Source organism: Lampris incognitus, chromosome 8 (assembly GCF_029633865.1).
Source record: "Lampris incognitus isolate fLamInc1 chromosome 8, fLamInc1.hap2, whole genome shotgun sequence".
In the NCBI taxonomy this organism is placed as follows: domain Eukaryota; kingdom Metazoa; phylum Chordata; class Actinopteri; order Lampriformes; family Lampridae; genus Lampris; species Lampris incognitus.
In genome coordinates this window covers 41,458,185-41,483,532 of record NC_079218.1, presented here as the reverse complement: position 1 = coordinate 41,483,532, position 25,348 = coordinate 41,458,185, and the positions used below count along the sequence as shown (strand labels likewise).

General features: G+C 42.8%; 1 protein-coding gene across 4 annotated transcripts in view; it reads left to right on the top strand.

The window, feature by feature from the left end:
* The window catches only part of LOC130116693 (four and a half LIM domains protein 1-like), a 23,493-nt gene extending 3,997 nt beyond the window's left edge, over positions 1–19,496 (top strand). For 3 of the 4 annotated variants that reach the window (XM_056284690.1, XM_056284689.1, XM_056284693.1), the window contains exons 2-6: positions 9,896–10,081; positions 10,354–10,528; positions 14,459–14,628; positions 15,977–16,163; positions 18,650–19,496. In XM_056284690.1, coding sequence (XP_056140665.1) covers positions 9,926–10,081; positions 10,354–10,528; positions 14,459–14,628; positions 15,977–16,163; positions 18,650–18,801 — 840 coding nt within the window. In that variant the 5' untranslated portion in view covers positions 9,896–9,925 and the 3' untranslated portion in view covers positions 18,802–19,496. Of the gene's footprint in view, positions 1–4,646; positions 4,741–9,895; positions 10,082–10,353; positions 10,529–14,458; positions 14,629–15,976; positions 16,164–18,649 lie in introns of all 4 variants that reach the window. The other variant, XM_056284692.1, reaches the window with a different exon arrangement.
* Positions 19,497–25,348: the final 5,852 nt, after the last annotated feature.

The window sequence follows — 25,348 nt, the reverse complement described above, 5'->3', positions numbered from 1 at the left end:
ATTAAAACCACCTGTGCAATATTGCGTAGGTCCCCCTTTGTGCTGCCCAAACAGCTCTGACCCATCGAGACATGGACTCCGCAAGACCTCTGAAGGTGTCCTCTGGTATCTGCTACCAAGATGTTAGCTGCAGATCCTTTTAAGTCCTGTAAGTTGCGAGCTGGGGCCTCCATGGATCGCACTTCATTTTTCCAGTAAATCCCACAGATGCTCGATTGGACTGAGATCTGAGGAATTTGGAGGCCAAGGCAGCACCTTGAAACTCTTTGTCATGTTCCTCAAGCCAGTCCTGAACAGTTTTTGCAGTGTGGCAGGGTGCATTAGCCTGCTGAAAGAGGCCACTGCCATCAGGGAATACTGTTGCCATGAAGGGTGTACCTGGTCTGCAGCAATGTTTAGGAAGGTGGTACATGTCAAAGTAACATCCATATGAATGCCAGGACCCAAGGTCTCCCCAGCAGAACATTGCCCAGAGCATCACACCGCCTCCGCTGGCTTGCCTTCTTCCCATAGTGCATCCTGGTGCCATCTCTTCCCCAGCTAAATTACGTGCACGCACCCGGCCGTCCACATGATGTAAGAGAAAACGTGATTCATCAGACCAGGCCACCTTCTTCCATTGCTCCAGGGTCCAGTTCTCATGCTCACATCTCCATTATAGGTGCTTTCAACTGTGGACAGGCGTCATCATGGGGACTCTGACCGGTCTGCGGCTACACATCCCCATACACAGCAAGCTGTGGTGCACTGTGTGTCCTGATACCTGTCTATCGTAGCCAGCATTCACTTTTACAGCAATTTGAGCTACAGTAGCTCTTCTGTGGGATCGGACCAGACGGGCTACCCTTTGGTCCCCACGCACATCAATGAGCCTTGGGCGCCCATTGACCTCTGTTGCTGGTTCAGTAGTTGTCCTTCCTTGGACCACTATTGGTAGGTACTGACCACTGCGTACCGGGAACACCTCGTAAGACCTGCCATTTTGGAGATGCTCTGACCCAGTCGTCTAGACATCACAATTTGGCCCTTGTCAAAGTCGCTCTGATCCTTATGCTTGCCCATTTTTCCTGCTTCCAGCACATCAGCTTCAAGAAGTCAGGTCAATGCAATTTTATTTATATAGCCCTTTATTACAAATTTGCCTCAGGAGGCTTTACAGCAATACATCATCTTGTCCTTACACCCTCACATCGGATAAGGGACAACTCCCTAAAAAAAAACATTTAACAGGGAGGAAAAAATAGGAAGAAACCTCAGGGAGAGCAAAAGAGGAAGGCTGTCTCTCCCAAGATGGACAACGTACAATGGCTGTTGTGTGTACAGAATAAAACACAATTTACAGAATACAACACTGAAAGAGGACAACAGAATTATAATGGAATTGTAAGATATATGAAGAACATGATGAGGAGGATGCCAAGAGGTGTCCAGATGCCACCAGAACAGCCCAGGACCTGAGCCGCGTGACCACCATCACCATGGAGACCTGACAGGAGGACAGACTACACATGCACACAGGGGAGACTCACAACACACCATTCACACACACAGGAGAAGAGACAAGAAAACACATTAGTCACACATTGGAGTGAGAGAGGGATACACCATTTAAATAGGATATGGATTTATAAAATATATATATATATATATATACACTACCGTTCAAAAGTTTGGGATCACCCAAACAATTTTGTGTTTTCCATGAAAAGTCACACTTATTCACCACCATATGTTGTGAAATGAATAGAAAATAGAGTCAAGACATTGACAAGGTTAGAAATAATGATTTGTATTTGAAATAAGATTTTTTTTACATCAAACTTTGCTTTCGTCAAAGAATCCTCCATTTGCAGCAATTACAGCATTGCAGACCTTTGGCATTCTAGCTGTTAATTTGTTGAGGTAATCTGGAGAAATTGCACCCCACGCTTCCAGAAGCAGCTCCCACAAGTTGGATTGGTTGGATGGGCACTTCTTTGAGCAGATTGAGTTTCTGGAGCATCACATTTGTGGGGTCAATTAAACGCTCAAAATGGCCAGAAAAAGAGAACTTTCATCTGAAACTCGACAGTCTATTCTTGTTCTTAGAAATGAAGGCTATTCCATGCGAGAAATTGCTAAGAAATTGAAGATTTCCTACACCGGTGTGTACTACTCCCTTCAGAGGACAGCACAAACAGGCTCTAACCAGAGTAGAAAAAGAAGTGGGAGGCCGCGTTGCACAACTGAGCAAGAAGATAAGTACATTAGAGTCTCTAGTTTGAGAAACAGACGCCTCACAGGTCCCCAACTGGCATCTTCATTAAATAGTACCTGTTAGAGCCTGTTTGTGCTGTCCTCTGAAGGGAGTAGTACACACCGGTGTAGGAAATCTTCAATTTCTTAGCAATTTCTCGCATGGAATAGCCTTCATTTCTAAGAACAAGAATAGACTGTCGAGTTTCAGATGAAAGTTCTCTTTTTCTGGCCATTTTGAGCATTTAATTGACCCCACAAATGTGATGCTCCAGAAACTCAATCTGCTCAAAGAAGTGCCCATCCAACCAATCCAACTTGTGGGAGCTGCTTCTGGAAGCGTGGGGTGCAATTTCTCCAGATTACCTCAACAAATTAACAGCTTAAATGCCAAAGGTCTGCAATGCTGTAATTGCTGCAAATGGAGGATTCTTTGACGAAAGCAAAGTTTGATGTAAAAAAAATCTTTTTTCAAATACAAATCATTATTTCTAACCTTGTCAATGTCTTGACTCTATTTTCTATTCATTTCACAACATATGGTGGTGAATAAGTGTGACTTTTCATGGAAAACACGAAATTGTTTGGGTGATCCCAAACTTTTGAACGGTAGTGTATATATATATATATATATATATAAATAATCAAGTGAGTCAAGTAAATTCTTTATGAGACAGGACAAGTCTGTTTCATGCCATAAGCACTTTCCCTACCATTGAGTGTTTCTTTTAGCAAAGATATTAGCAAATATATATATATATATATATATATATATATATATATATATATATATATATATATATATATATTAGCAGCTGATGAGTGCAAGATGCATGAAACAGGCCTGCACTGCAATGTATTAAAATCTTTTTTCCTGTATCCATGAACTAAACTTGACTTGCTGCCTAATATGTCCCACCCCTTGATAGGTGCTATTGTAACAAGATAATCAGTGTTATTCACTTACCTGTCAGTGGTTTTAATGTTTTGGCTAATCGCTGTACATAAGCACTGCCTGCAGCCAGGCTCAAGTACAAATATGCATGTGCACCCGCACAGCCATGCATAGACAGATTTAATATGCACACGCCCACTCACTCAAACACGCACACATGCACACCCAGACAGACTTACATGCATGCACACACACAATGTTGTGCTTGGCTGCAGCGTTGCTTTCCAAGAGGGCTCCAGATTCTGTCGTCTGACCCAGCGGAGAAACAGGACCCGACTTCCCATACGGTTTCTCATCAGTTGGGTCCACTATGTTCATAGAAACTCAAAAACTTTGTCATTAGAGAAAGAGGTGAAGTAATGGCGTACCGAAAACCTTAAATGACAGATTTCCAATCCTGCAAAAAAAAAAAAAAAAAAAATCAGCCAGTGAACCCTGTGATAAAGTGAAACCTTCAGCAGCACCGGCCTCATAGGTCCTTGACGTCAAAGAGACCTGCTCTCATTTCCTTCTTGCTGAATGGATACCGCTTTGTTTCCTGTCACTAATTCTTGGCTCCCATGGTGATCAGATAACAATATTTTGATGCTGGTAGCAACCAAGGCTATGAATGTTATCTCCTGTCTGCTGCTGCAGACAAAGAAAGTACACAACCGAGGCCTGTGCTGGGATTTAAATATACCTGCTAGTCTCTGGGGAGAACTTCTACCTTTTGCCTTTTAGAGGAGAGGAACTGGCAAAGAACAGAAGAAAAGAGAGAAATAAATACTGACTGCTTTGAGGTTGTATGAGTGTGTGGAAGAGGAAAGACAAGAGTGAGAGAGTTTAAAAATAGGGTTCATTCTATAAAGGGAGAAATCCACACTATCTCTGTAGACCAGATGTTGACTGATAAATAACGGACGACAAGAGTGTTTTGCCAGCATCCGGGTGGCGTGGCGGTCTATTCCGTTGCCTACCAACACAGGGGTCGCTGGTTCGAATCCCCGTGTTACATCCGGCTCGGCTGGGCGTCCCTACAGACAAATTTGGCCGTGTGTGCGGGTGGGAAGCCGGATGTGGGTATGTGTTCTGGTCGCTGCACTAGCGCCTCCTCTGGTTGGTCGGGGTGCCTGTTGGGGGGGGGTAGGGACTGGGGGGAATAGAGTGATCCTCCCACGTGCTACGTCCCCCCTGGTGAAACTCCTCACTGTCAGGTGAAAAGAAGGCGACTCCACATGTATCGGAGGAGGCATGTGGTAGTCTGCAGCCCTCCCCGGGTCGGCAGAGGGGGTGGAGCAGCGACCGGGACGGCTCGGAAAGTAGGGTAATTGGCCAAGTACAACTGGAGGGGAGGGGAGGGGAGGGGAGAGGAGGGGGGGCGTTTTGCCTTCGGTTCACATGACATGCAGATAGATGAGTTAACCTCACCTGGTCAACCAACAAACCTGCCGCTGACTTGTGTGCTTGGTTTTAGATTCGGGAGTCATTATCTCACTGAAACGACTGCACGAGCACCAGCAGAGCAGAGCAGACCAGACCAGACCAGAGCAGACCACATGACCCCCCATGTAAGCCTTCACTGAGCTTCACTCATACAGGCCGCGGCATGAGGGCTCCCCTGCTTGCAGTTACGATCATTTCAGCACCGCACCTTGACCACGTCTGGTAAATGTCCATGAATGAGGTCAAGTAAAAGTTGCAAATGTAATACCACCCCCCACCCCACCCCCCCAAAAAAACCCCAAAACAAGAATGCAGCATTTTCCATGCGGCTCAACTTTCTTATACGTACCGCTTTCCTTACGGAGCGTCACTGCTCATATTAGTCGAGCGTCTCCCGAAACACCTCGAGCTGGTGGAAATCTTGTAAAGGCTCCTGTTTTCTTGCCATTTTGTCGAGAGTTTAGGGAAAGTAAGAAGAAACGGGAGGATTTTAAAACTATAAATGCTGCCCAAAATCTGGGTTACGTTAGTCCTCAGCCAAAATGAAGACCACATTGAGGGAACTTTATGGGCTGCTGTTGACATGGTTCCCCAATGAAATGGGAAATGGTATAGTTTGTGGTTTGGTGGTTTTCCAGGGAGTGGTCTATGTCAGAAGTGGGACTCTGGTTTTGTGTGCGCATGTGTGTGTGTGTGTGTGTGTGTGCATGCTAGCATTTCAGTTATGTCAAAAAACTGTCAACATTCCAGATCTCACCGCATTATTCATACCAAGCATTCCTTTATGCACTCGCAGCTCAACCTCAATGTGAGTGCATACCCCCCCCCCCCCCCCACACACACACACTCACACACACTCACATGTGTGTGCAGACTAACACACATGCGTGGATGCATACAATACAGATGTGTACATAGACATTAACAGACTATCTGCAAACACATGCACTTTTTCTCTGACACACACACGCACACACACACACACACACACACACGCACACACACACACACACACACACACACACACACACACACACACACACACACACACACACACACACACACACACACACACACGCACACACACACGCTATTGTAGCTGAATTCCACATGGCTAGTCAGTGTGAACTTCATGGTGGGGGAAAAAATGTAGTTAGCAGACCTTCTGTTTCCATCCTTGTCTTTTACTGCGTGTAAGCTCGGTTGATGAGAACATTGGCTTATTATGTTATGAACTTACCATTTGCAAATCTCCACCCTGTAATCACAGATTCAAGTCCGGGACTTACGGAGATGAACCCAGTGATTTCATTTCTATGTCGGGGAACATTACGGGATTATGTATTTGAGGGGGGAGTGATTTATTTATCATATTTTATGGGCTGAGAAATGGTTATCTCGAAGAATGGGCGTTCGTCCAGCCTTTATTTAGACTCGGAAATATCTTGAGGTGGACGCCTCGTTGACAATATAGTAGCTGAGCAAACACAGATAAGCTACTGAGAAGGAACAAAAAAGGTGATTAAAAAAAGTAGAAGTAATAAAAAATCAAATTAGTAAAATACTAACGTAACAACCTTGGAAATTAGATAAAGCAATTTAACATTTATAGCAAACCAGTCAGCTAAAAGCAAGAAGTTGGAAATGAAATTAGTGAAATTAAACGTTTTAATTGCCCTAAGATTGCAAATAAGGCACATTTCTGCATGTTGTTGCAGGTTTCGGGCGCACAGTGCGAAAAACTGGATTTAAAAAACAGCTGGCACCTGCAACATAATCCAGTCATTTGAGCGTGTTCGATAGGGGCCTGCATTAAAAGACAACCATGAAATAATGTAAGGGGGTAAAAAACCAGTAAGGGGCCTTATTGATAAATAAAACCCACTGTTTATGACGCTTTACAGAGACAGAGGGCCACCGAACCTTGGCATACAGCCCACAGCGGCGAGTATTATAATTACCACCGGTAATAAATCAGTGCAGAGGGACGAACGGTGTCCAAGGGCTCCAGGGTCGCATGCATGTATAAAATGTCACTATAATCCAATACTGATAGAAAAGTTGTCTCAAAAAGCATCCTTCTACAATGCAGAGGAAAATATGCTTTGTTCCTATGAAATGAACCTATTTTTCCTTAATTTGCTCACCAGATTAGCCACATGATATTTAACAGTTATCTTCTCATCAATCCAGATACCAAGTTAGTTTTATTCTGTGACTCTTTTAATAGTTGTACTATTTTTTATTAGAGCTGATAAGATTATCATAGTCAATATTTTTGGCTCTGGTGAAAAGCACGAATTTAGTTTTAACAGCGTTAAGAACTGATTTATGGTTATTGAGGGCAACTTGTGAAATCAGTGAAGCAGCGCTGAGGGGATTTAACAGCAGAATGTACAGTGTTGGGCATTGTTGTGGAGAGTTGCATCATCAGCATAAAACGAGTATTACACCCAGGTAACCCTGCAACCATTTATAAGCAATTTCATCAAATCCGATACTACGAAACCTTTTTAAAAGCAGTGCACGGTCAACCGTATTGAACGCCTTTGAAAGATCTATAAAAAGAGCTGAACGGTGTTTCTTTCTATCCAAAGACAAAATAATGTCATTTAAAACAAGCATGGTGGCAGCAACAGTGCTGCGTGTATGCTTAGAATATAATGTGCATGTGTGTGAACGAACACATGATAGACCTCACTGCACAATGAATCCCAGCAATACTCGTCCACTCAAAGTAATGACAGTAAAATCAATTGCACAGTAAAATTAGCTTAATAATGCAGAGTAGCTTTTGCAAGAATGCCAAACTCAGCAAACGCTTGAGTCTTTCTGCTGCAGATAATCTTACACACGTAATTTCTACAATGTGCCAATGTTATAATTGTAATTTCAGTCCTTTTTCTGGTTCTCAGACCGTTGTCCTGTATTACATCTTAGTTTATTGTCCAAAGGATGATGTATATGATCTGTTGTATCAGGTAGCGATAACAAATAGAGGTGTGAAGGAACAGGCCCATAATTTATATGATCTGTTGTATCAGGTAGCGATAACAAATAAAGATGTGAAGGGACAGGCCCACCTGACCGAACTGTAGCCTGCTATGGTTACACACACAATGCATAAACACACTTACATAGGTTGTATGCACAAGTGCAAATATACAGGTCAAATAAGTCATAATGAGACTTATTCAGAGTCATACAGTAACAGACGTGTACAGTTACTATGCTCGCACACAGAAAAACAAGTAAATAGATCAACAATAATAATGTCTTTGTGTTAGTCTTGGCAACCATTAAAGTAAATGCCATGGCAACAGTGGTCTATGTGTGTGGGTAAGTTCCTCTCTGTTCATTTCCTCTCCTCTCCAACGTACAAAACAAACCTTCAGTGCCCCCTTGTGGTGATTGGAGGTAGTGTTTGTAGTTGGAACACTTCTGACAATTTTGTTCAAATCATTTCAATCCAGTCTTAATTATGGTTAATGAGCAGCATTGACTGTGGAAATTAAAGAATAGCACTCATGACAGGGCCATAATAATAATAATAATAATAATAATAAATTAAACTTATATGAAAAGCAGTCTACACGCAGCCATAAAACGAAGGCCGGGGGATCTACATTAGCGGCTAAATCAACAGCTTGCTTTCTGATAAAATCTTTGACCTTGGTTCATTGCTCCCAGTTGTGGCTGAAGGACAAACGCACAGCCGCTCCAGTGCCATGAAGCTTTCGAGGAGGTTTAAAAGGCGTAGTAATGGCCCAGTAACACTGAAAATGCAAAAGTACAGAAGAACTTCCCTTTCATTCTCATTCTCATTGATGTTAGAGGATATTCATCTCTTTAAACAAAGCATCTTCTTGGGTACATTTTGCTCCACCTCTACCTGTGGGCACAGGTACGAGGTCAATATGTGTGTTGCTGTTTCCCAAACATTGTCATTCAGAACACACTTTTCACGATTGAAAAAAATGTCAGCACCCTACGAATAGCAAATCTATCGATGACTTTATGTCAGTACAGCAAATATAACCAATCAGCAAGCATTTATTTTCCCAGTAAGCTACTCCACCCATCCATCCATCCATCCATCCATCCATCCATCCATTATCCAAACCGCTTATCCCGCTCTCAGGGTACTCCAACGAGACTTTTCAAATATCATCTTGAAAATGTTGTTGAAATATCACCTAAAAAAGTGTTGTTGCAAGGGTGTCCGGGTAGCATGGCAGCCTACTTCGTTGCCTACCAGCACAGGGATCGCCGGATCGAATCCCCGTGTTACCTCCGGCTTGGTCAGGCGTCCCTACACACACAACTGGCCGTGTCTGCGGGTGGGAAACCGCATGTGGGTATATGTCTTGGTTGCAGCACTAGCGCCTCCTCTGGTCGGTCGGGGCACCTGTTCGGGGCAGAGGGGGGAACTGGGGGGGAATAGCGTGATCCTCCCACGAGCTATGTCCTGGCGAAACTCCTCACTGTCAGGTGAAAAGAAGCGGCTGGCAACTCCACGTGTATCGGAGGAGGAGGCATGTGGTAGTCTACAGCCCTCCCGGGATCGACAGTGGGGCTGGAGCAGCAACCGGAAGAGTAGGGTAATTGGCCAGATACAATTGGGCAGAAAAGGGGGGGGGTGTTGTTGCAAAGTGGGACCTTTTCTAATTTTGAGGTGCTGTAGCCTCATTAGTATTGGCCCCCATGTTGTCAGGTGTGGTTTTCCACATTTCCCCAACATGGTAGGCAACTTGACATGAGGCCCTTTGGGAGCAGTTTGTCACCAGTGTGTGTGGGCTGATACTCACTGGTACACTGTACTGACACCTCTACAGGCATCTGATTTTGTCGTCTTTTTACTGTCATCACTAGGGGGATGCGCCCCACACTTTGAGCATCACCGATGCAGGTCCATGTCCATTAGAACGACAGCATCCATCCTTCCTATTTACGAAAAGCATGCACATTATAGTCGTTGTTGCTACCGAACAGGAGGTTGAGCAAAATGTGGAAAGATTACCGATCTCCAATGAAGGACACGGCTGCTCTGATACCTCAGTAAACACTTGTTGTGTTGTGTTGTTGTGGTGAGCGGTATGCAGAGTTCTCTTTATTTAGTTCAGCTTTTCCCCTCACGGACCTGCACAAAGTGTGGTGAGTTTAGTGGGCTAGCTGTGTACTTCACCATTCACTGATAACTGACCTATCACAGTGTCTTTAGACATGTCTCATCACTAACTGTGAGTGGGAACTCCCTCATTCCTTGTATCACTTCCACAGCTCCAGGTTTGAGCCCGCTACGGTGTTGACATGGCAGACAGCGCTCACTGTTTCTACTGCCGGGAGGACCTCGGCGGGAAGAAGTTCGTCAGGAATGAGGGCAAGCCCGTGTGTGTCCGGTGCTACGCCAAGTTCTGCGCCAACACCTGTGCAGAATGTCACCGACCAATCAGCGTTGAGTCGAAGGTGTGTGTGGGCAGGGGGGCGTGCATGTATTTGTTAGTGTGTGTGTGTGTGTGTGTGTGTGCGAGGGACCACACAGTATCAGGTGAAAGTGGGTCCATTTGTTTTTTTTTTCCTCCTTTCTTCTAGTGGGTGGGGTGTGCATGTAGTATCATGTGTGGTATATTCACAGCTTCAGCGTTAGTGCTGCCCCCTGTCTCTCTTTTCCTGACTCTCTCTTTCTCCCTCGCTCCCATTTACGGCTGCCTCCTTCCCCCCATCTCTCTCTCCAACAGGAACTCAGCCACAAGGGTCGGTACTGGCACGAGGACTGTTTCCGCTGCGCTAAATGTTACAAGCCCCTCGCCAAGGAGCCCTTCAACACCAAGGATGACCGCATCATGTGTGGGAAGTGCTGCTCCCGAGAGGATGCGCCGCGGTGCCAGTGCTGCTATAAGCCCATACTAGCTGGTAAGATGGGTGATTTACTTATTATTGTGCTACCGACCCTTATGATAATCTGTGAGACTGTTCCATCGAATTGAAAATATCAAATTATTCATCGTGGAAATTTGCGATAGCTGAGTTTCCGGGGTTTTTATGGTGTCCGACTTATAGAGTCAGGCAAACTAGTGGATACCTTTTTTATGTTTGTATGTGCAGTTTGAAGGCACATTGAATGATGGGTTTAGTCTAGTTTGGCTCAATTGCTGGATGTCAACAGGGACCATGAGCAGCTCCTCTCAAAAGGAGGGCAGTACACCTTCAAGCTTCACCAAAGATAGTTGATTAGTCTGAGGCGTCCGGGTAGCATTACGGTCCATTACGTTGCCTACCACCACAGGGATTGCCGGTTCGAATCCCCGTGTTACCTCCGGCTTGGTCGGGCGTCCCTACAGACACAATGGGCCATGTCTAGAGGTGGGAAGCCGGATGTGGGTATGTGTCTTTGTCACTGCACTAGCGCCTCCTCTGGTCGATCAAGGCACCTGTTCGGGAGAGGGGGGGACTGGGGGGAATAGCATGATCCTCCCACGTGCTCTGTCCCCCTGGCGAAACTCTTCACCGTCAGGTGAAAAGAAGCGGCTGGCGACTCCACATGTATCGGAGGAGGCATGTGGTAGTCTGCAGCCCTCCCATGGATCAGCAGAGGGGGTGGAGCAGTGACCGGGACGGCTTGAAAGAGTGGGGTAATTGGCCGGATACAATTGGGGGAGAAAAGGGGGTAAAAAAAAAAAGATGGATGATTGGTCTAACAAAACTAAACTCTATAATTTATGTATTTTTTCGAAATTGTCCCACCATCTGCTGGTTCAACGGGCCTGAACCAAAACTGTCCTCTCTGGCAGGACTTTAAACTTTGGATGCTGTGGACCAAGTAATACTGGGTGCAGCAGTTGCCTTTGAATGCCAGTGAAGTGGTGCAGCAATGCTAAGTTAAAGGGGACCTATTATGCAAAATAGAGTCACAAAACTAGTGTAGTTACAAGGAAGTCACAAAACTAGTCTAGTTACAAGGGTCCTTGTAACTGGACTAGTTACAAGTTGTAACTGGACTAGTTACAAAAGTCTAGACTAGTTAGACTAGTTACAAAAGGCTAGTTATAAGTTGTAAACTTGTAACTAGACTTAGCAACTCTAGCCAAATGTAAACAAACTGGTAATATATCTGCCATATTTGTTGGTGTTTCAAGCACATGCTCATTACACAAAGCAACAATGGGCATGCGCAAATTGAGATGTAACGTCATTGTTTCCCAAACGCTCCATTTTACATGTACGCATCAATACACAGAAACTGGAGTTTTTTAAAAATCTTCACTTGAGAAGGCCAAAATGCATAAAAAAGCTATGTTTTAAAAAATACCTGCACATGTGTGGACAGGCCACAGGCCAGATCAGTGTACTGAGAGAGAAAAAAAAAGGCATTTTATGATATTAAATTAGGATCAGGCTGATACAAGGTGAAGGCTATTTTGCAGGAGCTGAATTTAAGAAGTGTGAGACGATGGCCAAGCTCTCGTGTTGATGTTAAGTTGAGCTCAGTTATTTCTCGGAGAAATAGGCTGAAAATACACACTCTCCCTGGAGCTGTTAGTTCAGTGACTGCCGGTGTTACACCAAAATCTGTGACCCATCAGATTATGTGACCTGCCCTTAAAATGCGCTATTTTGGCCGTCTCCCCCAGATGCTAATCCAAATCTTAACCGCACCAACCCCACCCACGCCACGTCTCCAACAGAATGCCTTAACTTAACCATTTCTAATTTTATGCCTCAATTTAACCGCGTAGGTCTGACTGCGGTATCCTGTCTGAAATGGCGTGTTTAATAGCATGGTCAGAGAGGCTGTTACACCTGGGTCTAAGTACAAGTGTGATTGCACATGTGTCTTGGATGATCCGATCACAAGTGGACAGCTGTAAGCACAGGTGTGAATGCACCCAGTGCATTGTCAATGCGTCTTGAGAGCCGATTGCTCAGGCCACATTCGGAGGTGGCCTGGGACGTATTTATCCACATCGCCTTTGAAGCGTAAACGCACTATGCGGTCATCGAAGCCTCCTCGGGGTAATTTCTGACATACATCAGACCCACAACTGTGGAAGACCCTCCGCCGGCTTGCACATTCAAGTTCAGCTTCAGGTTCGAGTTCATTTATCCGCCGCAGGCAGCAGAGAGCCCAACCCTCTCAAACCTGCTGGAATAATCCAATAATCTGAGCCTGAGCCGACGTGATTGGGCTGAGCCTGTGACAGGGTTTGGGTTGAGAACTACAAACTCTAGTGCTCAGACATTTACATTTTCCCACATAATCATGAGCTGGGAAACAGGTGGATGTGTTGTTCATTGAAAGAACAAGTGTTGCTGGTCCAAAGCACAACATCAACCGATGCAGAGGACACCAGTTGACGAGGCGGTCCTTCAGTGTGGCCTGGGACACATGTGCAATTACAATTAAAATGCAATGGGGACAAATGTGTCCCATGCCACCTCCGAATGTAGCCTGAGTGATCGCATCTCAAGATGCATTGATGACTCATTGGGTGCATTCACTCCTGTACTTAGAGCTGTCCACTTGTGATCGGATCCCCCAAGACACATGTGAAGGCCAGGTATAAACAGTCTCACATAATCTGACAGATCACAGGTTTCATTATAACATCTGCCCAGCGGTGTTGCGGCTCATTGATCTGAACTAGCCAGATATGAATACCAGAAGGTTCTTATTTCTGGCGAAGTACAGATGACATTCTCACAAGTGCTTTTAACCTCACACCTCCTGTTCATGCAAAGTAGTAGTAAACAGCATCCTCGTGTTCGCATGTCAAAATACACGAAGATATTAAGTGCAAAAAACCCGAGGGAGTGTGTAGTTTCGGGAACAACGGGCCCTTGGAGCAGTAGGCTTTTGTTTTCAGGATAATGGGCTGTCGGACAGATGGGCTTTTGGTCCAATGGGACATTTTTGGACTACTGGGATCTTGGAAGAATGGGCTGTCAGGAAAATGGGCTGCCCCTGGCCAGACTAGCGTTATTTTTCATTTAGTTTAGAATGCTAGACTAATAATAATAATAATAAAAACTACAATAACATATAATAAATAAATAATAATATGTAATATTATTATTATTATTTATTATAATAATAATAAAATATATATTTATTATATTATATTTTTATATAATATAATATAATGAATAATTATATAATAACAAATAGGCTGTTAAGAAGCATTAACAAATGGCTGAGGGTGTATTTCCCTTCTTTTGAGCTGGTGATTCTGGTTGACATACAGCACCTGAGCTAAGCTAGGCTAAGCTCACCGTTATAAATTGAAAGTCTGACTCTATGTAAACAGGACACACTGTAAAACCCCCGGAAACAAAACAGATAACTACCAAATGATGTTTTCTTTTGTAGAAATGTCCGGCATTACCTACGATATTGTTAATTACAACAGAAACTCATTAAAACCTCATTTTGTCATTAATAGCCCTACAAGGGGAGCGCGTCTATGTTCTCTCAACCCTATTTCATTGGACTTACCTAAACTTAACCTAATGTTCCTTACTCTGACTTAACCTCAACCTCAACCTAAACCTGAACCTTGACCCAACACTTACCTCAACCTCACCTTAACCGATAGATAACCTATTTGATGGCTAACCACAGGGCTGAGGGAACGTAGGGCTGACCCCCTACGAGCATTGCAGTTAACAAAGTGAAGACCTGGAGACGGTCACCGTCACTTGTTTGAGTTAATGAACCATGTTTTGTTAACTTATGACACAACTCATAAGGTTGGGACATCTCTGAAATGACCAAAGGCTGGCATGATGTTTCTCCCATGTTAATGTCTCTCTGGTGACACGAAGCATTTTCTAACCCTCCCGCAGGCACCGAGAGCGTAGAGTACAAAGGAAAGTCGTGGCACGATGAATGTTTCACCTGCTGCTACTGTAAACGGCCAATAGGCTCGCAGAGTTTCCTCTCCAAAGGAAGTGATGTTTACTGCAGCCCCTGTCATGACAAGAAGTTCGCTAAGCACTGTGTCAGCTGCAATCAGGTAATGCGTGTTTCTGCGTGGACTGAATTGACTTCTTTTACTTCAAACACATTCCTAAAAAATACAGTGGGTGAATTCTATAAGATGTTGCAAGCAAAACAGAACCCTTGACCCTGAAAAGGGATGGGGTAACTTTTTTATAGCCAACGTTTTACCGAGGTCTATTTGTTTAGTTTCAAAGTGTTTCAATTTTGATAGATTAAAGAAGTGAATTAGGGGTGTGGTAACCAGTGCTGAGCAATTAGTGTATTTTTATTTTTTTTGACGAGGGTTTGATTTCGATTTGGTTTTGGAAATAAATGTTTTCGATTTTTATTTAATTCTCCGATTTATCTTGACCCCTAATGGGAGCAGCCGAAAGTAGTAGTAGTTAGTAGATCTATCTTGACTATGACCAGTGAAACTTTTTTTTTGTTTTTAAAAAAAGAAAGATTACTTTTCAAATTAAAATCCCAAATACCATCAAAATACCATCAATTCTAGCCAATATTTACAACCATAATGAAAGTAAACAATACTTTTCATGATCACCTCTCTTTCCTTTTCTCCTTTTCTCCTTCGGCCATAACATATCTGCCATCTGCTGCAGTAGTGCTTTGCAAACACTGGGAAATGTCTGTGGGTGCATTGGATTATGGTCATTGTTGTTCTGCAACACTGAACTGGGTTTCTAGTAGGCCAAATGCTGCAAGGCAGTAGTACACACGGCCAATCATTTTTAACCTGATCACTGAGCTCAGAAACAAACAAAAAAAAGGACCAAAAACATGAACAGAGTTTTCATAATCTTAAGAATTGAACCAGTTTCCATCAATTACATTTTCAACCATTGAAAATCAAGTGACATTTCGGTTAATTGCTCAGCGCTACTGGTAACATGGGCTAATATTTGAAAAGAAGATGACAGCATTTTAATGCGATATGTGCCATCCACCCATCCATCCATTGTTAATGCCAGCTTAATCCAGTTAAGGTTCCTGGGGATGTCTGTTATTCAGACTGCTACATTTGACTGTTATTCAGATTGAATTGCCATTTTGTAAGCACTGTTAATTGCACAAAAGAATTTGAAAAGTGGATGAGATGAGTGAAAGTAAGAGGCAAACAGGGTTCAGGGTTCTTTAATGATGTTTAAACAATCACTTATTTAAAAGTTTGGCCGTCATTTTTTTTAAATAAAAAGTTTCTATTTAAATAGGAGTTACTTAGGATTGATTTACTTAATTCAGTGTTTCTTTGCTGTGATTATGATCAATCTCACGTAGCTCTTTCTCACCTCTTCTCCCTTTTTGTCTCGTCCCCTTTTCTCCTCTCTTCTTCACCTGTCTTCTCCTGTCCTAACCTCCAGCCCATAACGTCAGGGGGAGTCAACTACCAGGACCAGCCATGGCACAGCCACTGCTTTGTGTGCAGCTCTTGCTCCAAGCCTCTGGCTGGGACCAGCTTCACCAACCACCAGGACCAGGTCTTCTGTGTTGACTGCTACAAGAACTCCGTCGCCAAGAAGTGCAGTGGTTGCCAGAAACCCATTACAGGTTTAGTACAAGCATCTTGTGGGAAAAAAGGGGTGAACCTTGCACAAATTGCAAGAGAAAAAATGAGAAATATTTATTACTCATAAAAGTCTCATAATATATAAAAAGTCCTAAGAGGTCCAAGTGGTGGAAAATATTTTTCGAAGGTGCTTCTTAACCATACCCTGGTACCACTTTTTTTTGCTTCCCAAAATAATATTTTAAAGCTACATCATTATATGAGTATACAAGGCAACATAAATTGACACTAATCCATATAAATATTGGCATTGATTAACATAAATTTAAAGCAAAATTATTTAAATATCACTTAAAATAGCACTTTTATATTAATTTCGAAATATTTGTGACTGCCAAGTTGGCACTAATCAACATAAATGTTGGCACTGATGAACATAAACTTCAACATGTTAACTTTTAAGTAGAACTCAAACATTGCTGGTCATCATGAGTGTAAGTTGTCTGGCTCATCTTCATCATCTTCACTGTCATCACATGCAGCCTGAGATGAAGTTGCACACCCCAATCCTTTGCAGTTGCTGCATGTAACAGAGCACCCAACGTCAAACGTCTTGCATGTGCACCTCAGGCTGATGCAGTCTGTCTTGCAGGTGCATCTAATGACCCACAGGAGATCCTGTGGAACTGGTGGTAACTCAGTTTGGACAGAGACAAGTCCCCCATCACTCTCTTTCCATCCCCATCAAGTCCCCCATCACTCTTTTTCCATCCCCATTCTTGTGGCAGGAGTTTTCATTTACAGTTCCCTTCCACTGCTGCACCTGGTAGTACACACAAAGACTGCGGTACTTTGCTGCTGCTGATGTAGGTGGCAGACTCTGTGGCTGTACATGAGAAGTGCTAGTAGCTACCTTCTCACAAAAGCACTTGTGTCATAGTCAGCCGAGTCCCTCCTCAGGCTCCCCATAGTAGAGGCACAGCAAAGCATTCTCTGCTACTAACACAACATCTGGTGTGGAGCTGACTGTGTGTCAGATGCTGTAGCTTGCTCACGGAAGTCACCGCTGGTCACAAATTTCTTGAGGGGAGCTCCTTTCCCAATGCCATAAAGGTGGGAGGTAGTGTCACACCCGGCTATTGCATGGATGAAGAGGATGTGAGTGCACACACCGGGACCCAGCTGCTGCTTGACAGCCTTGATGCTCCAGACGTGTCTTCTTCATGCTCTTCTTTGGCTCAGGTTTGAAGAAGATGTCATGTGACTTGAGGTTAGTGTGGTAGATGAGGAGGACGAGCAGATCTATATATCATCCCCAATGAGCAGTGTTTGCTGCAGTGGCAAACTCCACTGCTTTTTGCACTATGAGGAGATCAGCACCACCTGGCGCATGGTACGTCTGGCAGTTCTTCTGTCGGTGACCACTGAGCATGTTGATGAATTGCTGCTTGTTTGTGTTGTTTGCAAGGAACTCGTCTTTATTCATTGCATCAGGCATGTCCTCATCCATGATTACGGTTGCTCCAGTCCCCCACCTGCTCGCCTGCGGTGTGTCATGTCTTTGGTGGATGTGCCCTGATAACCGTCGAACATGACAACTGCCACTCCATACTTTCCTTGTGACATACTCGCTGTACAGCGTGCAGATGCCCTTGTATGTGGATACATGGGATATGCTGAACAAGCGCTCCACCATCCGGCACCTACGGAACATGGCCTTTGACTCCTGGAAGGTCAGGTGTGTGGAGCATCCAGATGGCATCTGCTAGCACCGGCCCAGGAAATTTCTACCTGACAGTTACGGTTGATAAGAATCACTGGTTCCTATGAGATTAAATCAGCGCGGGTCATTTTTGACCCACTTATGGTAAGGAAGCTTGGGGTAGTAATACAAAAACTTCAATTTCTTAAAAAAGTATGAACGGTAAATTAAAAAAAAATGTAAATGGTCTGATATCAAAAACAAGTTTTTTGAGGAATACCTGGAATATGAAATGACTTTTCATTACAAATATGTTGCAAGAAAACGAATCCAACAGGTCATTTTGCCCCACTTATGCATCTAAGGGTTAAGAATTTCCTTTTGCACATGTGCTGTACTGCATCCAACTCCATGTCTTAAGTAAAACAGTTTCTGGTTGGTTGTGGACAGTACTGAACCCTTTGTGTGGACATAAGTTAAGACATGCATAAATGAATTTTTTAACATGGGTGGGGCAATGGGAAGTTGTGGCATCAGCGATTCCAGTAATTTTCAGTACTTTCCACCACTTGGATTCCTTAGGACTTTTGATATGTTATAAATTACATATTTATGAGACTAGAACAGTTGAAAGTGTTTCTGTTGCGATTTGTGTGGGCTTATGTGGTATATATTGCCTGTACTGGTTAGTTTGAATCCAAAATCAAGATGTGACTCATGTTTATCTTTCGGGGGGGAAGCTTAACTTTGCAGCAAGAAGTACAACTCATTACATACTCATTTGTCAAACTCTCCTTATCTCTATTCTCCCTCTCCCCTTTCCAGGTTTTGGTAAAGGTGTGAATGTTGTAAACTATGAAGACAGCTCCTGGCATGAATACTGCTTTAACTGTAAGAGATGCTCCCTCAGTCTGTCCAACAAGAGCTTCGTGGCCAAGGGTCAAGACATCCTTTGTGCCAACTGTGCTGGCAAATAAAGAAAGAGGAGTCAAGCGAAGGAGCACTTGATGAATGTCTCACAACAAGAGGCGTATCCCATTAGCTCATATGTAATCCTGATTTTTTGGTTTTAACACAATCGGGGCCAACGTTTTCATCTTAAAAAATCAGGAAGGCCTTTTTATACATGTTAATACGTGCCTGAACCAAGACTGAACTGTTCTTGCCAGTTACTTTGTTCTTGACTATTATATAAATGTTTTAGCAATGTACGTTTGTTGCAGCTGACAAATAGGTTAAAAATCAATACTTATTTGCTTTAGAAAGTTGTCATTGCTTCCAAGTTGTTTCTTTCTATGGTTGAGAAATATTTTTTGTAGTAATCATTTTGCTGTTTTTAAAATCTGTGACAATGAACAGGCAATGTCTGTCTTATTCCCGAAATTCAAATTATAAATGGAAAAAGTCAAAATGTGGGTACACTTTTGAATGCAAGGGCAATGTTATAACATTGTAATTACTGTAGGACCTCCAGTACAGGGTCGGTTCTAAGTAACCCATCATCTAAGCACCTTTCAAAGCCATTTTAATATTTTGCTTTGATTTACCTGTACAGGAGCGATGACTACGTGGTTGCATTGGAAAATATAAAACAAATTGCATATCTACATTTGTTGTATTTGAATCGATCTGAATTCTGCTAAACTGAAATAAAGACTTTTTTCAAATTTGACTTTGTGGTCTGTTCCATTGCCTACCACCACGAGGCTCGCCGGTTCGAGTCCCCGTGTTACCTCTGGCTTGGTCAGGCGTTCCTACAGACACAATTGGCCGTGTCTGTGGGTGGGTAACCGAATGTGGGTATATGTTCTGGTTGGTCGGGGTGCCTGTTTGGGGTGGAGGTGATCCTCCCAATAGCGTGATCCTCCCACACGCTACGTCCCCCTGGTGAAACGCCTTACTGTCAGGTGAAAAGAAGCGGCTGGTGACTCCACATCAGTGGCGGCTGCTGACCAAAATGTTTGGTGAAGCAACCACCCAACCAGCCCCCCCTATTATATTTTCAAAACATCCCTCACTGTATGTGTAAAAACAACACATCATTAAGCAGATAAATCCCAGCATATTATGTCAATGACCTTTTATTCAAAAGACATGACTGACAAAATCTCTGTCCTCTGATGTAGGCATTTCCATTTGATGCAATAATTTAAAAATCAATCAAACAGACATTTCAGGTTAGGGGTTACTTGGACTTGTGACAGTAGTGGATTATCTGACAGGGAGCAGGGCACAAGGAAGGGTCTGCTGGTCTTCTGGTGCTTCTGTGCTGCAAATACAGACATAAAACATATAGATTAGTTCAAGTAAACAACTCTTCACCTTAGCAAGATTAGAATCATAATAAAATTAACTCACCCTGATGAAGGCCAGTGCTGCCACAATGCATTGGTGTGTTTTTTACATTTTCACCTGAGTCATGTATTAGCACATTAATAAAGTCTTTTTATTTTAATAATAATTACTCACACACCTTTGCTGACAGAAGGATGTAACTTTAAAACAGGATAACATAATTAGATGGAGTTATAAGATATTTGAAAAATAAAATGTGATTGGTTGATGCCAAGCAGTGTCCAGGTGGCAACCACCATCACTATGGAAACTTGGGAGAAGAATAGATGGCATGTGCACACAAGGAAGACTCAAGACTGGGAGACTGTGCACACAAGGCAGGAGTGTCCAGGTGGCCACCAATATCACCCTGAAAACCTCATGGAAGGACACAGTGCACATTCACACAAAGGAGACTCACATCATTCACAAACAGAAAAAGAGAATTTAGAAGAAGGAAGAAAGCTCCATGTAAGAAGCTCAGTGACAGGTACACTGTTTCATTTTGAATTTGTCTTCATTTGGGTTACATTGATTTGTAGAACTTATTCAAACCATCCTCTACTAGTATGGCACCAGCTGCACATCTGTTTTGACTAATGTCTGTGCCAAATCCTTCAAAACTGTCATCACTTGATCCTCTTACACCAAAGTAAAAAATAAGTGACTATGCCAAATTTACTAAAGTTCATTCTGTATTGTATGCATAGCACCAGGCATGGGCGCAAGTCCATGAACACTGGAGTGGCATGCAGTGCTTTTCCTGTGCCCCCATCTACAGCAATAGCGGTTCTGTCAGGAAGGTTATCTGACGTAACATTTTGGCGACCTCTGATAAACGGGGAATAAACTGAAATAAGAAGAAAATTCTGTATTGTATGCCTTGTCTCTGGAGACTCCCCTAACATCAACCAATAGCCCATTCTCTGGAGATTCAAGCAGGGAAGGAGGCAAGAAAAGGAGAAAGGAAAGAAGGTAGTAGGTAGGTAGGTCAGTCGGTAGATACGTATCTATCTATCTATCTATCTATCTATCTATCTATCTATCTATCTATCTATCTATCTATCTATCTATCTATCTATCTATCTATCTATCTATCTATCTATCTATCTATCTATCTATCTATCTATCTATCTATCTATCTATCTATCTATCTATCTATCTGTCTGTCTGTCTGTCTGTCAAAAATATATAGACAAACATATTGGGACACCTGGCCATTACACCTACAGGAGCTTTTATGACATCCAATTCTAAATCCATAGGCATTAATATGGAGTTGGTCCTCCCTTTGCAGCTATAACAGCTTCCACTCTTCTGGGAAGGCTTTCCACAAGACTTTGGAGTGTGTCTGTGGAAAATTTTGCCCATTCATCCAGAAGAGCATTTGTGAGGTCAGGCACTGATGCTGGACAAGAAGACCTGGCTCGCAATCTCCATTCCAGTTCATCCCAAATTGGTTCGATGGGTTGAGGTCAGGGCTCTGTGTGGGCAAGTCAAGTTCATCCACACCAAACTCCCTCAAACATGTCTTAATGATCATTGATTTGTGTACTGGGGCTAAGCCATTCTGGGACAGCAAAGGGCCTTCCCCAAACTGTTCCCACAAAGTTGGAAGCATAGAATTGTCCAAAATGTCTTGGTTTGCTGAAGTAGTAAGATTTTCCTTCACTGGAACTGAGGGGCCTAGCCCACCCCCTGAAAAACAGCCCCATACCATTATCCCTCCTCCACCAAACTTTACAGTTGGCACAACGCAGTCAGGCTGGTAACATTCTCCTGGCATCCGCCAAACCAAGACTTGTCCATCAGACTGCCAGACAGAGAAGCGTGATTTGTCACTCAACAGAACATGTTTCCACTGCTCCAGAGTCCAGTGGCTGCATGCTTTACACCACTCCATCCGACGGCTTGGCATTGTCCTTGGTGATGTAAGTCTTGCATGCAGCTGCTCCACCATGGAAACCCATTCCATGAAGCTCCTGGCACACAGTTTTTGTGCTGATGTTAATGCCAGAGGAAGTTTGGAACTCTGCAGTTACTGAGTCAAATGAGCATTGGCGACTTTTACGCACTATGAGCCTCAGCAATTGTTGACCCCGCTGTGTGACTTTACGTGGTCTGCCACTTTGTGGCTGAGTTGCCGTTGTTCCTAAACGCTTCCACTTTTCAACAATACCACTTACAGTTGGCCGTTGAATATCAAGTAGGGGAGAAATTTCATGAACAGACTTATTGCAGGGGTAGCATCCTATGACAGTCCCACGCTTGAATTCACTGAGCTCTTCAGAACGACCCATTCTTTCACAAATGTTTGTAAATGCAGACTGCATTGCTAGCTGCTTGATTTTATACACCTGTGGCAATGGGTCTGAATGAAACACCTGAATTCAATGATTAAGAGGTGTGTCCCAATACTTTTGTACATATAGTCTATCTATCTATCTATCTATCTATCTATCTATCTATCTATCTATCTATCTATCTATCTATCTATCTATCTATCTATCTATCTATCTATCTATCTATCTATCTATCTATCTATCTATCTATCTATCTATCTATCTATCTATCTATCTATCTATCTATCTATCTATCTATCTATCTATCTATCTATCTATCTATCTATCTATCTATCTATCTATCTATCTATCTATCTATCTATCTATCTATCTATCTGTCTGTCTGTCTATCCATCTAGCCCGGTGCCCTGTAGCAGTATGTTACTCAGAATATATTTGTTTTGACTTAGGGCTTATCTACAACCATCAATAATTTCATCGATTGATATCTGTACACCAAAGAAAGTATATCGATTTTTTTAACCAGTTTATTGATTAGTTTCTTTTGTATTACAGTACATCTTTGACATACCTTGTGTCAATATGTCACCAAAATTAACACCAACGTTTTGGCCCCCCCCCGCCCTCTTTTTTTCCCTACTTGTAGGCCCATCAGGGGGACATTTCCTAGATTCACTCACATATGGTAAGAATTAATTTCTGCCAATTGGTGCTTGCTACAGGTGTTGAATATTACTTAATTCTTTCTGTTTTTTAATTAACGGTCGGGGGAATGGACTCTCCAGAATCGAGGCAGATAATAAAAGGCAAGTAATTAAGGAATTTACAAAAAAAAAAAAAAAAATATATATATATATATATATATATATATATATATATATATATATATATATCTCATCTAAAAGTTAATACAATCTGTTATTTTGTAAAGGGAAGTCAACTGAATTCATTCTGAAATCAGGCTGCACCAGTGAAAAGTATAATGCTCTAAGGGTTATGAAAGCTTTTGTGGCAGTGCATCATACCAGTTGTTGACATAGCGTTCCTTTTTTCCAACTGCTTTCCCTTTCAAGACATTGCTTTTTCAAAACTCACTGAAACTCTGGCTGACTGGTGTCTAAAGTGAAAAAACTTCATCAAGAGGTCCAGGATTTCACGAGATGGCAGCTACCAATTGCTCCCCCGTTGCCTCTCTCGCTTCCTCTAAAAGACTTAACCGAGTTAGAAGAAGCTGAGTGGATTCCTCAGAGCGAAGACGTGTGATGGTAATTTAAATCTTGAGTTTTTTTTAAGTAAATCAAATTTTTCATTCGCCACACATCTACTAGGCAAATATTGTTTTAAATATTGTCTAGCGGGAAAAATGTTCCCATGTATCCGCATTGCATTTTTTGTGAGCTATCCATGTTCTCTGCATCTATTGAAGCCCACATACAAGGATGCCTTTATGGACTTGCATAAATTGATATGTATATCAGTAACACTTCCTGTGGCATCAGCAAGCTGTAAGCAGAGTTTCTCTTGCCGTTTAAAACGTACCTGAGGAACAGCAGTGGGGACACCCGGAACAGTAACCTGGCATTGTTGGCCTTAAACACCAGCAGGACAAAAGATCTGGACACTGATGAAATCATCGATGCCTTTGTCAACAATCGAAATAACAGATGCGTTGTTCTTCTATGGGGCAGCATGGTGGTGCAGTGGTTAACAAGGTCGCCTCACAGCAATAAGGTCCTGGGTTTGAGCCCGGGGGTAGTCCAGCCTTGTGGGTTGTCCCGGGTCGTCCTCTGTGTGCAGTTTGCTTGTTCTCCCCTTTTCTGTGTGGGTTTCCTTCGGGCGCTCCGGTTTCCTTCCACAGTCCAAAGACATGTAGGCCAGGTGAATTGACCGTATTAAATTATCCCTAGGTGTGTGTGTTTGTGTGTGTATGTGTGTGTGTGGATGTGGGCCCTGTGATGGCCTGACGGCCTGTCCAGGGTGTCTCCCCGCCTGCCGCCCAATGACTGCTGGGATAGGCTCCAGCATCCCCGTGACCCTGAATAAGGATAAGCGGTTTGGATAATGGATGGAATATTGAAATCAATGTTAAATTTCAACTTCGATTCAATGATAGTTTTGTTGATGCATTAACATTGGTTCGATGTTGATTCAGTACTGGTCTGCTATCCGGGATTAATACATTTTCCATTTATATTCATGTTCAATACCTGTCTCTCCACTTACTCCCGGCCAGGTAGCATCTCTCTTGTGGGGCAGTTTGTAGTTTTCACTGGGAATGTCGTACAATACTGTCTGGTTAGACACAGCAGCAATCAAAGTCTCCCCCATCCTGGCCCACTAAGAAAACTACAGCCAATAATATTTCAAGGGTGGGGTGGGGATAGCTGCAGTCAGTTGAGCCTGAAGAGGTCACTTTCTCCCAGTGGAGAATATTACATGGAGCTGTTGCAGTGAACTATTTTATCGATGTAATTAATCACATTTTCTAATGAGTTTCCTTTCTGTGGGTTGGTAGAAATGGGTTTTCATTGTTTTTTTTTAGACTGCAGAAGACTTGGGGAACTTTTTTGGTGTTTTAGATTATTTGTTTACTTCCTTTAATGAAGTGTGGTCTAAAACCGCTTTTATTTTCGGAGCAGGACGTACGGCCCAAAAATAAATAAATAAATAAATAAACAAATAAATAAATAGATAAATAAATAAATAAATAAATAAATAGTGCAATTAAACTGTCAATTTATATCACCAGAAAGAAAAAGATAGAGGGAAAACTGTGTGACGAAATAGTCCCTGTGTTCACCTCTCTCGTAAAAGCCAGAGTTTTAATTGATTTTAAATTCCATAAACTAATGGATAGCATGGTTGTGTTTGTAAATCAGTGGCGTTA